The sequence below is a fragment of the Neofelis nebulosa genome, chromosome 8 (genome assembly GCF_028018385.1).
Source record: "Neofelis nebulosa isolate mNeoNeb1 chromosome 8, mNeoNeb1.pri, whole genome shotgun sequence".
In the NCBI taxonomy this organism is placed as follows: Eukaryota; Metazoa; Chordata; class Mammalia; order Carnivora; family Felidae; genus Neofelis; species Neofelis nebulosa.
In genome coordinates, this window is record NC_080789.1 from 63,325,770 (window position 1) to 63,337,947 (window position 12,178).

The 12,178-nt window shown below is 46.6% G+C and overlaps 1 protein-coding gene across 2 annotated transcripts; it reads left to right on the forward strand.

Annotated features, from left to right (window-relative positions):
- The first annotated feature begins 1,407 nt into the window (after positions 1 to 1,407).
- Positions 1,408 to 6,982, forward strand: KRT1 (keratin 1). 2 transcript variants are annotated; one of them, XM_058742670.1, is made up of 10 exons: positions 1,408 to 2,088; positions 3,029 to 3,243; positions 3,557 to 3,617; positions 4,023 to 4,118; positions 4,282 to 4,446; positions 4,579 to 4,704; positions 5,265 to 5,485; positions 6,001 to 6,035; positions 6,127 to 6,186; positions 6,244 to 6,982. In XM_058742670.1, exons 1-10 carry the CDS (start codon positions 1,480 to 1,482, stop codon positions 6,486 to 6,488), a joined length of 1,833 nt encoding a protein of 610 aa, XP_058598653.1. In that variant the 5' UTR covers positions 1,408 to 1,479; the 3' UTR covers positions 6,489 to 6,982. The 2 variants fall into 2 exon arrangements, with proteins under 2 accessions (XP_058598653.1, XP_058598652.1); XM_058742669.1 differs by having other exon boundaries at positions 6,127 to 6,982.
- Positions 6,983 to 12,178: the final 5,196 nt, after the last annotated feature.

Below are 12,178 nucleotides of genomic sequence, written 5' to 3' on the forward strand. Positions count from 1 at the left end.
ACACACCGTGGGCAGCACACCCCGCATTCAGTGCTGTGCTCTCATGCAGGTCGCTGGTTAGGACCTCACACGTTATAACTCAGCATCCTCTGTTCAAATCCCAGCCATGCCACTCACCATCCCTGTAAACTCGAGCTTTGTTGCCTCAGTTTTCTTGTTTTAAAAAGGGGTAGCCTAATAGCCTCTATCTCAGATTTGTGAAAACGAAGTAGGTTACTACATATAAAATATGTAGAACAGCGTCTGGTACATGTCAGGTTTCGATACATCTTAGCTATTATTATTATTATTGTTGCTATTACCGCCAGTATTGTCCAGAAACCGTTTTATTTTCTCGGGTCAGGCTTTTCAGACTTGCATCCTGTCTTTCCCTGCCAAATCTATATTCATCTGTCCATACCATCGGCTGTGAGGCTCGAAGCCCCTGTGAAGCCTCGTGTTCACCCTTTTGCTTTGCAAAATGTACAAAGTAGGTTGGACCTCTTACCCCCCTGCTCTGTAGGCCTTTCCCGCTGGCATTTGCATACCCTAGAAAGCTGAGTTAGCCCCATTTCTATTGTATTCACTGACCCTATGTAAGTCCCAATTCAGCTCAAGAGCTGAATAAAAAAATACTTCAAGGTGATATCACATTACCCACACTTATGTGGACCACAGACCTCTTTGTCCAGAGAGAGTGTAGTCATGCCCTCCGTTTCCACCAGTTTTCTTTTGCTGGTGTCTCTGTCTCCTGTCTTGGCCTGTCTTTGAGGAAAAGGAACAACTGGTAAACTTAGAAGAACCTGTCTTTCCCTCTGGTCCTTCCAGAACACCTACCCATCCATCCTGTTCTCTGCCAGTGTCTCTTCCTTTAATATTAACACACACGTTTGTAAACCTTCCATTTAATGAAAACACGTTCTTTTACTTTTTCACTTATTAAAGCTTTTGTTCTGTGCCAGGAGATACGACTTGCTGAGCCCTGGGCTCTAGAGAGCAAGCTCAGAAGCAGGCCAGAGAATTCTTCCTCCGATTCAGGAGTGGGGCATTGCACCTGCCGGGCCTGAGGGGACAGTGTGCTTAGCAGCTTACATGGGCAAGGCGAGAATGGGAACATACATATCTTTGTGACAGGAGGTGATGAAATCCTCCCAAGAAACACCAGGAGGCAGATGCAGGGTCCTATTTTCCCAAAGTCACAAGCACTTGAAGGGAGATTTGGTCTGATAAAATGATTGCCACACAGGCGATCTTGCACTCACAGCAATTTTGAGAGCCATCCTGGGAGCTAGGTGTGTATTGTTTATAGCATTGTTGAGGCTCGTAAAAATCTTGTATGGCTGCAGGCAAGCCAAACCCTTGCATGGCTCTGCATCCCGCTGACTTGAGGACCAAGCCCAAATGTGCTCTCTGTATAAAAGGGACAGTCTCTGTGCTTGGGGTAGAGGAGTGTGGGCTCCTTTCCTCTCCTGACTTGGCTCCAACTCTCTCCTAGTCAACATGAGTCGACAGTTTAGCTCTAGGTCTGGGTTCCGGAGTGGAGGGGGCTTCAGCTCTGGCTCTGCCGGAGTGGTCAGCTTCCGGCGCAGGATGACTAGCAGCTCCGTCCGCCATGGTGGGGGAGGTGGCGGGAGATTTTCAGGGGGAAGATGTGGCGGTGGCGGTGGGGGTGCTGGTGGCGGTGGTTTTGGAAGTCGAAGCCTTGTTAACCTTGGTGGCAGTAAAAGCATCTCCATAAGCGTGGCCGGAGGAGGACGTGGTGGTTTTGGTGGTGGTGGCTTTGGGGGTGGTTTTGGCAGTGGAGGTGGTTTCGGTGGAGGTGGTTTTGGTGGCAGTGGTTTCGGTGGAGGTGGTTTTGGTGGCAGTGGTTTCGGTGGAGGTGGTTTCGGTGGAGGTGGTTTTGGTGGCAGTGGTTTCGGTGGAGGTGGTTTTGGTGGAGGGAGTTTTGGGCCTGTCTGCCCCCCCGGTGGCATCCAGGAAGTCACCATCAACCAGAGTCTTCTGCAGCCCCTCAATGTGGAGATTGACCCTGAGATTCAAAAAGTAAAGTCTCGAGAAAGGGAGCAAATCAAGACACTCAACAACCAATTTGCCTCCTTCATTGACAAGGTGAGTTTATCTGCTCAGTGCACTGGGAGAGTTGCTCTTGGTCCATTTGAGATTGGCCTTCTGCCTCAAGTGGCTGTTTGGGTATTTTGTGGACTTGTCTCCTAGGAGATAGGTTATAAGTATTTTTGTGGATGGTTCAAATGACTATACTCTCTCTTGGACCAAGAGGTCGGTGGTCTACATAGATGTGAGTCAATGTGACATCACCTTGAAATGGTTTTTTTATTCAGTCCTTGAGCTAAATTGAGACTTACATATGGTGGACAAAGACAATAGAAATGGGGCTAACTCAGCTCTCCAGGGTGCAAATGAGAATTCTGGAAAGGTCTTCCTAACCTTAAAAAGGGAGTTGAGGGTGAACAGAGTGCACTGTGATGTTGTAGCAGAGAGGATGTAATAAGCCAGTCTCAAACATCTTTTGCTGTCAGAAGGGGAGCTTTGCCTTCTGAAAAATTTACAATGGTACCAGATCAGGATAGAGGTTTTTATTTTTATTTTTTTATTCTTATATTCCAAGTATCCGCTCTGGAAAAACATGTAAACCATGTCTAATTACTGCTTAATCATCAATAATGTCAACTCAAAGTTTCCACAAGAGATTTCAAATTCAACTTTGGGTTTCTCCACCATCCTTTGGAACATGTGTGTGCTCAGGGACTGTATACCAATGTTTATGGTAATCTACCTTAAAAAAATTGGAAGGTGGATCTTTTAAGTATAATGTATCTATTTCAAAGTGTAGTTGCAGTAATTTTGCATGGGCTTTGCTGTTTGGTATTTGGTCACTCCCTCATGGCCAGGAAAACAGAAAGAACAAGTTTTCTTTTTCTTTTTTTTTTTTTTCCAAATGAGGCACAGGTCTTATTGTGTGGTAGTCCATGGCACCCAGGGGCCAGGGGACTCCCTTTCTGCACCAGTGGGTCATGGGGTGTGTTCTTAGGTGAGGTTCCTGGAGCAACAGAACCAGGTGCTGCAAACAAAATGGGAGCTGCTGCAGCAGGTTGATACCTCCACGCGGACCCACAGCTTAGAGCCCTACTTTGAGTCCTACATCAGCAGTCTTAGAAATAGAGTGGACCAGCTGAAGAATGACCAGTCTCGGATGGATTCGGAATTGAAGAATATGCAAGACCTGGTGGAAGACTACCGAAACAAGTAAGGAACACTGGCCAGGAAATTCATGACTTTCGTTCTAAGATATTTCCAGAAAGTGGCAAGCTATATACATGAACAGTACGTGCTAATATCTTTTCTTAGGTTAGAGGCCAATTAATTTGGCATTTCCAGAATTCATTTTCTCAGAAGCTGGAAATAGTTTAGCAGTTTTATTGCTCAGAAGAAAGGGATGGCCACACCGTCCTAGGCTACTAGTAAGAGGCCATGATGGGCGATGCCAATTTCAATCCAGGAAGCTGAACTTAGGGTGTCACCTGTGCCAAACATCTGAATACCTCTGATTTCCTTGCAGGTATGAGGATGAGATCAACAAGCGGACAAATGCAGAAAATGAATTTGTGACCATCAAGAAGGTGAGCAAAACTGTAGGACCTCACATCTGAAATAAATAGTAGAAGAAGGTCTCCAATTATTAAGCAGAGGGAAGGCATGATGTGGACAGCCAGGTGATGGGCCTGATGAATAGCCTCTCGGCCACATTATCATGGACCTGGGCTTACCCAGGCACACTTTGCTTCTCCAGCTCTCTCACACTTCATGTAGGAGGGTGGGGGAGGGCAAGTTCTCAGCCACTCAGGCAAGCTCTCTTGTGATTGTGATTCTGAGGGGTGGTGCAGTCTAGGGATTGTGACCCGCCTGCGTAGAAAGGTGTGGAGGAGATTCCAAACACTGGTCCTACTTGGAGAAGCCCCTGACAGCCAGTGAGAGGGACTTGCCCTGGAAAGAACATGATTTCATGATGTCCATTGTTCCTCTAGGATGTGGATGCTGCTTATATGACCAAGGTGGACCTTCAGGCCAAAGTTGACAACTTGCAGCAGGAGATTGATTTCTACAGAGCACTCTATGAAGCAGTAAGTCCTGCTTTCAACATTTACCCAGATGGAGAGCTTGGAGCCTGAGCCCATCACTAACCAGGAGAACAAAGATACACCTTCCATCTCCTGACTCCTCCCTCTGTCTAAACTGTTTTTTGTGTTAACACTGTAAGAGCCATTGAACTATTATATCTTGCAGGAGTTGGCCCAGATGCAGACTCATATCAGCGAAACCAATGTCATCCTGTCCATGGACAACAACAGGAACCTGGACCTGGACAGCATCATCTCTGAGGTCAAGGCTCAGTATGAGGAGATTGCCCAGAAGAGCAAGGCTGAGGCCGAGGCGCTCTACCAGACCAAGGTGAATAAACTGAATGTCTAGCCAGTTGTCCTGAAATGTCTTGTCTTCCTGTCCTGTGTTTTCTCTTATGTGTGTATGCGTGAACCACGGTATGCTCTGCCACATCTAATTGACTTGTTCCACCATCTTTAGTATGAAGAGCTCCAGATCACTGCTGGCAAACACGGGGACAGCCTGAAAAGTACAAAGATGGAGATTTCTGAACTGAATCGGATGGTCCAGAGACTGAGATCTGAGATCGATAGTGTCAAGAAGCAGGTACATGCTCCTTCCTTCTACTTACTGTTCAGCTATATGGAATTGGTGTGGGGTGAGGGTCTCGGGTAACTGGAGGACACGTTCCTGGTTTTGAATCTTGCAATCCACTCCAAGGTTATATTACTGTCCCTAGTTCCTCTGGTGATTATTCTGGTTTCCACAAGGCAGCTACCATGCTGGGTTCTCTTTAGGGAAACTTGTGACAACGACCTAGTAGAGAAATGGATGTGATGCTCATGAGTGACCTAGCCCCTGATGCACAGACGTGGTGAGTGAGAGGAAAAGCAGTCAGGAGGTTTCAGTGTAGAGAATGTCAGGTCTGTAAGGGGCAGAAAAGCCTCAGCTCAGGGCCAAGAGAGGCTCCTGCATCCCCTTTAAGGGCTTTCAAGGAAGTCAACACGGTGACGTGCTATCCGGAAGCAGTGATGGGTTATCCAGAGCTTGCTGTCATTCTCTCGGACCCAGAGTACCAGCCTCATGGAGATGGACAGTTGGATAAGAAGGCCAGGGTGGGATTAGGTGACAGCAGAGTGTGTAATGTGTGAGCTTCTCTTTCTCAGATCTCTGCGCTGCAGCAATCCATCAGCGATGCCGAGCAGCGTGGTGAGAACGCCCTCAAAGATGCCCAGAACAAGCTGGCTGAGCTGGAGGATGCCCTGCAACAGGCCAAGGAGGACATGGCCCGGCTGCTGCGTGACTACCAGGAGCTGCTGAATGTCAAGCTGGCCCTGGATATGGAGATCGCCACCTACAGAACCCTTCTGGAAGGAGAGGAAAGCAGGTGAGGACAGAACCCTGGGTGGCTTGGCCACTTCTTTTGGTGCTTCCTCCCTGGTAGGCTGATTGCTGTTGGACACGCAGCCATGTGACTGCAGCTGGTCCTGGGTATGGGAAAGGGCGAACGCTACAGGGTGCAGGAGGAAAGGCTTGGCTTTGCTTTGGGACCCAGGGTGCCCAACTTCTTTCAGAAGGTTGTGGTATCTCTATGAAGTGCTTTGAGATGGCACAGTTTATTCTCCATCTGGGCTGGCTCAGGTGTCATCTGGCCTAGAAGTCAATGGCACTGTTAACGTTAACTTGCGTTCACGGCAAGACTCTTGTCTACTTTATACGGACATGTCTCCCTGTTTGTGTTTATGCTAGGAAAATGGCAGAGGTTTGGGAGGCCAAGGGGACTGGATCAGGTTTCAGATCAGGTGGATAGGAGGAGCCCCAAATGGGGAGAATCTTGAAGATGGCTGAGAGGGTTTGTGCGGCCGGAGGGTCCTGAGGGATGTTCTTTTCTTTCTCCTACAGGATGTCTGGAGAGTGTTCCCCGAATGTGAGCGTGTGTAAGTACAAGCTGCTTTCTTAGGGGCGCGCGCAGGTTTTGCCCGGTTGGAAAAGGAGTTGGGGTGGTGATAACCGCGTGTCCCTTTGCAGCGGTGAACACCAGCCACACCACCATCAGTGGAGGTGGTGGCCGAGGAGGCGGGGGTTTCGGTTCCGGCGGCGGAGGCGGCGGCTATGGCTCCGGAGGTGGCAGTTACGGCTCTGGAGGTGGCGGCTACGGCTCTGGAGGTGGCGGCTATGGCTCTGGAGGTGGCGGCGGCTTCGGTTCCGGTAGCAGCAGTGGAGGCCACCGAGGCGGCTCTGGAGGGGGCGGCCGGGGTTCCGGCGGGAGCTCTGGAGGCAGTTTCAGTTCGTCTGGAGGCCGGGGATCCAGCTCTGGGGGTACTAAGACCTCTGGTGGCAGTTCCAGCGTGAAGTTTGTTTCCTCCAGCTATTCCAGAGTGATCAGATAAAGAGGTGTCCTCTGTCCTGTTAGCGCTCCCTCTCCATCACTACCAAACAAGCTTGGCAAGACCAAGGTCAGTTGCCCCCGGCCTTACTGGAGAAAAGAGCTATCATGAGTTACACTGATTCACCCTAGTTCCCAGGCTCTTTCCTTTCTTCTCTGCTTCCCAAAGAAGTTTTTAGACCAGTGGCAATCTCAGTCCCCCTGGCTATGACCCTGCTGTGTGCTTTGCCTGAGAAACAGTTCAGCAATCACCACTGCACACATTACATTTCAAAGCACCTCCTTAAGTCGGCCAGAGGAGGGCTGGTTAGAACCACGGCTTCTTTGCTGTGCATGGAGCACATGCTCTGGACACTTCCTTAGTATCCTATTTCTTGGAGCAAGCTCTGTGCTGCTTTGGTTTTGTATATAAGGTGCGAGCAAGTTGATTGTCTTTTGTGGAGAGGCCTTAAACTCCCCGCTTCCCTGTATTGCTGCAATAAACCGCATTTGAAATTCTCTCTGAGTCTCAATCTCCTTTGTTCATGGCACTGTCTGTCCTGGATGGGTGCTTTGTGGGAGGGAAAGAAGACCTTAGAGCCACATGGTCTATGGGGGACTTGGGACACATGCAAATGATGGGCAAGATGCAGAGGCCTGTCAGGCACCATTTAACTTTAAGCATTTGACATTTAAACACAATGCGCTCTTTCCCAGAGTGTACATATGTCGTGGAGAAATGGAAGCTTCTGTTCATTTGAGAAGTCTTTCATGGAAAGGGCAGGGAGCAAGCAGTTTGGGAAAGAGGAGTCTGGCATAGAGAAGAGAGGAAAGTATTGCATGGAAAAGTAATTATTCATGTGGAACAGTGATGAGGGCGGTGTGGGTAACACAGGGTCAGCAGCTACTATAGCCAGAATGCAGACTTTGGCTAGGTAGCTCAAGAACCAAGAGTGGTGATGGAGAGCCAGATATCCATTTTTCCTCTGTCAGGCCACTGAATCTAAGAGCTCTTTAATCTAAGTTCATTCGTGCACATATAGCTTGTACTCGTAAAGTTGTACAATGGGATAGAATAGTGATCAGAAGCATGGGCATTTGGACTCAGATATGCTTGGAGCTAGATCTTACCACCACCATTTACTAGCTCTGTGATAATGTGCAAGTTACAGGTCTCTCTGTACCTCAGTTTTATTATCTCTAAAAAGGAGATAACAATGCCATCCTTGTGGGAATCATGTAAGGATTGAATGAGATAATGAATGAACATGGTTTAGCACATGGTAAGAACTTGGTGGATGCCATTTTTGATAATAATGCTGCTGTTGTTGATGATCTGGCTATTATAGCATTGCTTGTTGGTCTCTAGATAGCTCAGTAGATGCTTACTCTAAAGACCAATGAACATCAGATTCCCAGGGGTTCTATGACCATGAAAAAGTCAGCCAACTTTCCTGAAGTTCAATTTTCTTAGCTTTCAATTAGGAAAAGTCGTCCTAGCTCCAGTCTCAAGCAGAACTGAGGGGAATAGAGGATAAAAGTCAACAAGAGTCCTATGTAAATACAACTTGATGAGCTCTATCTCTCCTCCCTAATCACTCCTTCACTACAGGTGCTTCCTGTCTGGACTGATGCGAAAGAGAAGCCTTATGGTGGATAAAAATAAGGGTGTTTAAGGGGCAGGCTAAGGAAAATAACCACAGCCTACTGCATGTGTGGATCCTTGGACAAATCACTTGGCCATTCGGAGCTTCAGTTGTCTTATAGGTGAAATGGGGATGAGAATATTTGCTTGGGGACATCAAGAGGATAAAATAAATAGTGTGAAATGCTTTGTGAACTGTGGATATGTTATCCAGAGGTAGTTAAATGAAATTAGAAGGGAGTGACTCAGAAGTAGAAGAAGATAGCAGGCAGTCAAAGCCACCAAGGAGGGAAGTACCTTGGCATGGTCATGGTGGCCTAGTGACAGTTCTGTAGTGACACAGAATTGATTTTGTTAATGTATCCAATTTTAATCTGCTCCTAAGGACTAATATTTGTGAACCAAACACATAAGTCATGGATGCATGAGCCATAACGTCCATGTATTTGCTTGTTACATTTTCAGAGACTGAAATACCAGAGCCTCCCCATCCTGTTACCAAGATACCTGGGAAATTGAGTTAATCATAATAAGTGGCTTGGTGCTTGTTGATTTAGAGAAATAGGAGTTGAGTGGCTTTGAGATGGTTTACTTTCCTCCAAAGGAAAGAAGACTTCTGGGGCCACCAGATGCAGCACCTGGGAGACCACTGAGTGAATGAACCAGTGAGAGTGTTCTAGTACTCTGGCACACATTTTCTAATTCCTTTATTACATTACAACTTTCTTTAGTTACATTTTACATTGGTAACACCCTTGTTCATCTTGTTTGGACTTGAGTTTTCTTGGCAAGGTCAGACATGAAACAGAGACCCTACAACTTACGGTGCAACTTATCAAAACTTGTAAGGTCACCGGACTAAATGAAACCCATGTGTAGGTCAGTATGTAATGGGGAAATAAATTGTATAGTATGAAGTGCCAACGTTCATTAGTACTAGAGAGACAGCAGAGGAAAAATATGGATTCCATTCGGTTCAACAAACAGTTCCTGCACACGTAGTATGTGTCAGGGACAAGGCCAAACACTGGGGAGGCTCTGATGAGTGAGACACGGTTCTTGCTGTCATAGAGCTTAGAGACTTGGGTGATGGGATGTATGCAAATGTGCCATTACAATGCACACAGCCCATGTGCATTGTAATATAAAAGGTATAGAAAGGGTACATATGGGAGTGGTGCATGGCAGGGTTTTAGAGGACAAACAGGAGTTTGTCAGGCAGACAAGACAGACAAAGACATTTAAGGCAGAGAAGGACACTCCAGAGAGAAGAGATAACATGGGTTAAGTGTGGAAGAATGAAATTACATGAAGTATTTGATCATCTGAAGGAACTTGAAGTTGGTGACGAGAAAGGAAGGTGACAAGTTCATCAGATTCACTCAGAAAGGACCATCCTTGTAGGCATTCAAAGGAGTCTGGACTCTAGTTTGTAAGTCAGAAGTTCTCAGGTGGAGTTTTGGACCTATTGACTTATTACAGTCTACTATGTACAGGGACAATGGGAGACAAAGGGGTTGTTTTACTGCTGGCGGAATAAGAATTGAGCATGAGCCACAGTTTGTCTTATACTTGAACATCCTGTAAGAAACCTGCTCTGCTTGTGAGAGGCCTGCTCATGGAAATGCCATTTTTCCCCCCAGGTATTTGGAGGCTGACACTGCTATGATAGGTGAGAAGGAGCCAGTGAAGGGATTTAATAGGAGACTGGCATGGTCAGATGGGTATTTTAAAGGAATAACTCAGGCCAGATTGGAGGGGACCATACTGGAATAGGAAGACTTGATAGGGAATGATGGCAAAGGTGCAGACAAAAAAGTCTTACACCTTAAGTTCAGGTCCTTAGAGGTGGGTGGGTGGCCAGAAATAAGGGTGAAGATCTGAATTCCACAGGTAGTTGGGATTCAAATCATCAGGACTTGGTGATGGATTGGTATGCGGGTTGGGGATGGGTGACGCAAAGGGAAGAGTTGAGGATGGCTCCACGGTTCTGGCTTGGGTAATAACAGATAATGTAGCAAGAGGGCTAGTGTGGAGAAATGATGACTTAGGTCTTTTGAGGAGCCTCTACTCTCTCCATGTAATTACTGGGGCTGGAGGTATAAACTGAACTTCATCAAAATTTGAAAGAGTAAACTATGAGAGAACTCAGGAAGAAGGGGTAGAGGGAGAATTGCTGAGAACACACAGTAGGAAAGAAAGTAAAAAATATACAGGAGGGGCGCCTGGGTGGCTCAGTCAGTTAAGCGTCTGACTTCGGCTCAGGTCATGATCTCACAGTTGGTGAGTTCAAGCCCCGGATCAGGCTCTGTGCTGACAGCTCAGAGCCTGGAGCCTGCTTCGGATTCTGTGTCTCCCTCTGTCTTTGCTCCTCCCCCACTCATGCTCTGTCTCTCTCTCTCTCTCTACTTTAAAAATAAATTAAAGGGGCGCCTGGGTGGCGCAGTCGGTTAAGCGTCCGATTTCAGCCAGGTCACGATCTCGCGGTCCGTGAGTTCGAGCCCCGCGTCGGTCTCTGGGCTGATGGCTCGGAGCCTGGAGCCTGTTTCCGATTCTGTGTCTCCCTCTCTCTCTGCCCCTCCCCCGTTCATGCTCTGTCTCTCTCTGTCCCAAAAATAAATAAAAAAAAAAAAATAAATTAAAAACAATTAATATATATATATGTATACACATACACACATATATATACATATACATATATATATATATATATATATATATATATATATATATATATATACAGGAGAAGCTTGCTCAAAAGGAGAAAATGTAAAGTCCACGAAAGCAGACATAATTCTTCAGGAGCTGTCTAACCAAGACAGCAAGGTCTCCCAGATCTAGTGATGACCTCTCAAAATCTTAGACTCCCACATTTCATCCTTGGGTAGGCCCAGTGCTAATTTGATGCTTGGTGCTTATGCAATTAATAATACTCAGAAAGATGGAAATCTATAAGAACAACCGTATGATAAAAATTCTCCCATCCCCCACCACTGAGTTCCTTTTCTCTGTGGCAACCATAGTTGCTTAGGCATCTTTCCAAAGGTATGTATGCACACGCAAGCAAAAATATGCATATATATTCATTCTTCTTTCTCAGAGGTCCTGCCACCCCGGCCTCCCTCCAAACACCCAGTAGACTTGATTGTCTCCATTTGGATTTGAACTGCATGTTCTTCAGCATATAAGCCTTTTGGAGGCTGGCTGTGACTTCTGCCTATATACCACAGCATATGAGCCAATTTCAGCATTTTGCCCTTATGTTAAGTTGCCTGCACGCAACTACTCTCCCTGGGTCTAGATTCATATGTCTCACCCCTAGTGTCTCAGCCGGAGGGACAGAATTCTTTCGTTCACTCTTGGGGCTCCCTTTGGGCAATTTTCCTTCCTAGTATGGTCACAGTGTTGTAGAAGTCATTTCAGTGGCCAGTCTTCCTTCCATAACTGGCCAGTTTCTTTCCATAACTGTGTGGCTTGAACATAGCCAAGTCCCTAATAGAGTTCTGAGATTCATCTAACTCTGAAGAAGAATGGCCTTCCCACCGTCTCCCATCCCCACACACTAAGTGCCTCTTCTCCTACAATTCCAGTCCTCAGACAACCATCTAGTGCCCCTGGGGAAACAGCAGAACTCAGTAATTCTGCCTGCAACCTCTCAGGTCCTCATTGAGCTTAGCTCAAGTCTGCCATCTCTACTCCCTTCCCTGGGGGAGGGTCTTCACTAGCCTCAGGGGCTGTGCACACGCCTTTGGGAGAGAAAATTCAAAAGATGATCTTGAGCTAGAGCCTATGGCTTTGTATGGAATTTTGGGAACCATAACCTCCCAGACAGTCTTCATTGGAATGGGGACCTTCTGTTGGTCCCTTGGAGGGACTATGAGGAAGTCTCATATAACTACTCTGTTCTATCAAAAATGTGTGTGGAAACTTTGACAGGTGCTTTATGGACACTGATAAAAGTTTATTTTGAAAAAGAATATTCTTTCTTTAGGTCAGTTGTTGTAAAGATATCAGTCTCATTGCCCTTTGTTTTATAACAAAAATTAAAATAATACCCTTTTGCCATAGGA

What these genes read in the sequence shown, in the direction of transcription:
- KRT1 (XM_058742669.1), top strand. Translation starts at nt 1,480, where the DNA reads ATGAGTCGACAGTTTAGCTCTAGGTCTGGGTTCCGGAGTGGAGGGGGC. An exon ending in AATTTGTGACCATCAAGAAG is followed by an intron (nt 3,618 to 4,022) that starts GTGAGCAAAACT and finishes TTGTTCCTCTAG; the next exon opens with GATGTGGATGCTGCTTATAT. An exon ending in AGGCGCTCTACCAGACCAAG is followed by an intron (nt 4,447 to 4,578) that starts GTGAATAAACTG and finishes CACCATCTTTAG; the next exon opens with TATGAAGAGCTCCAGATCAC.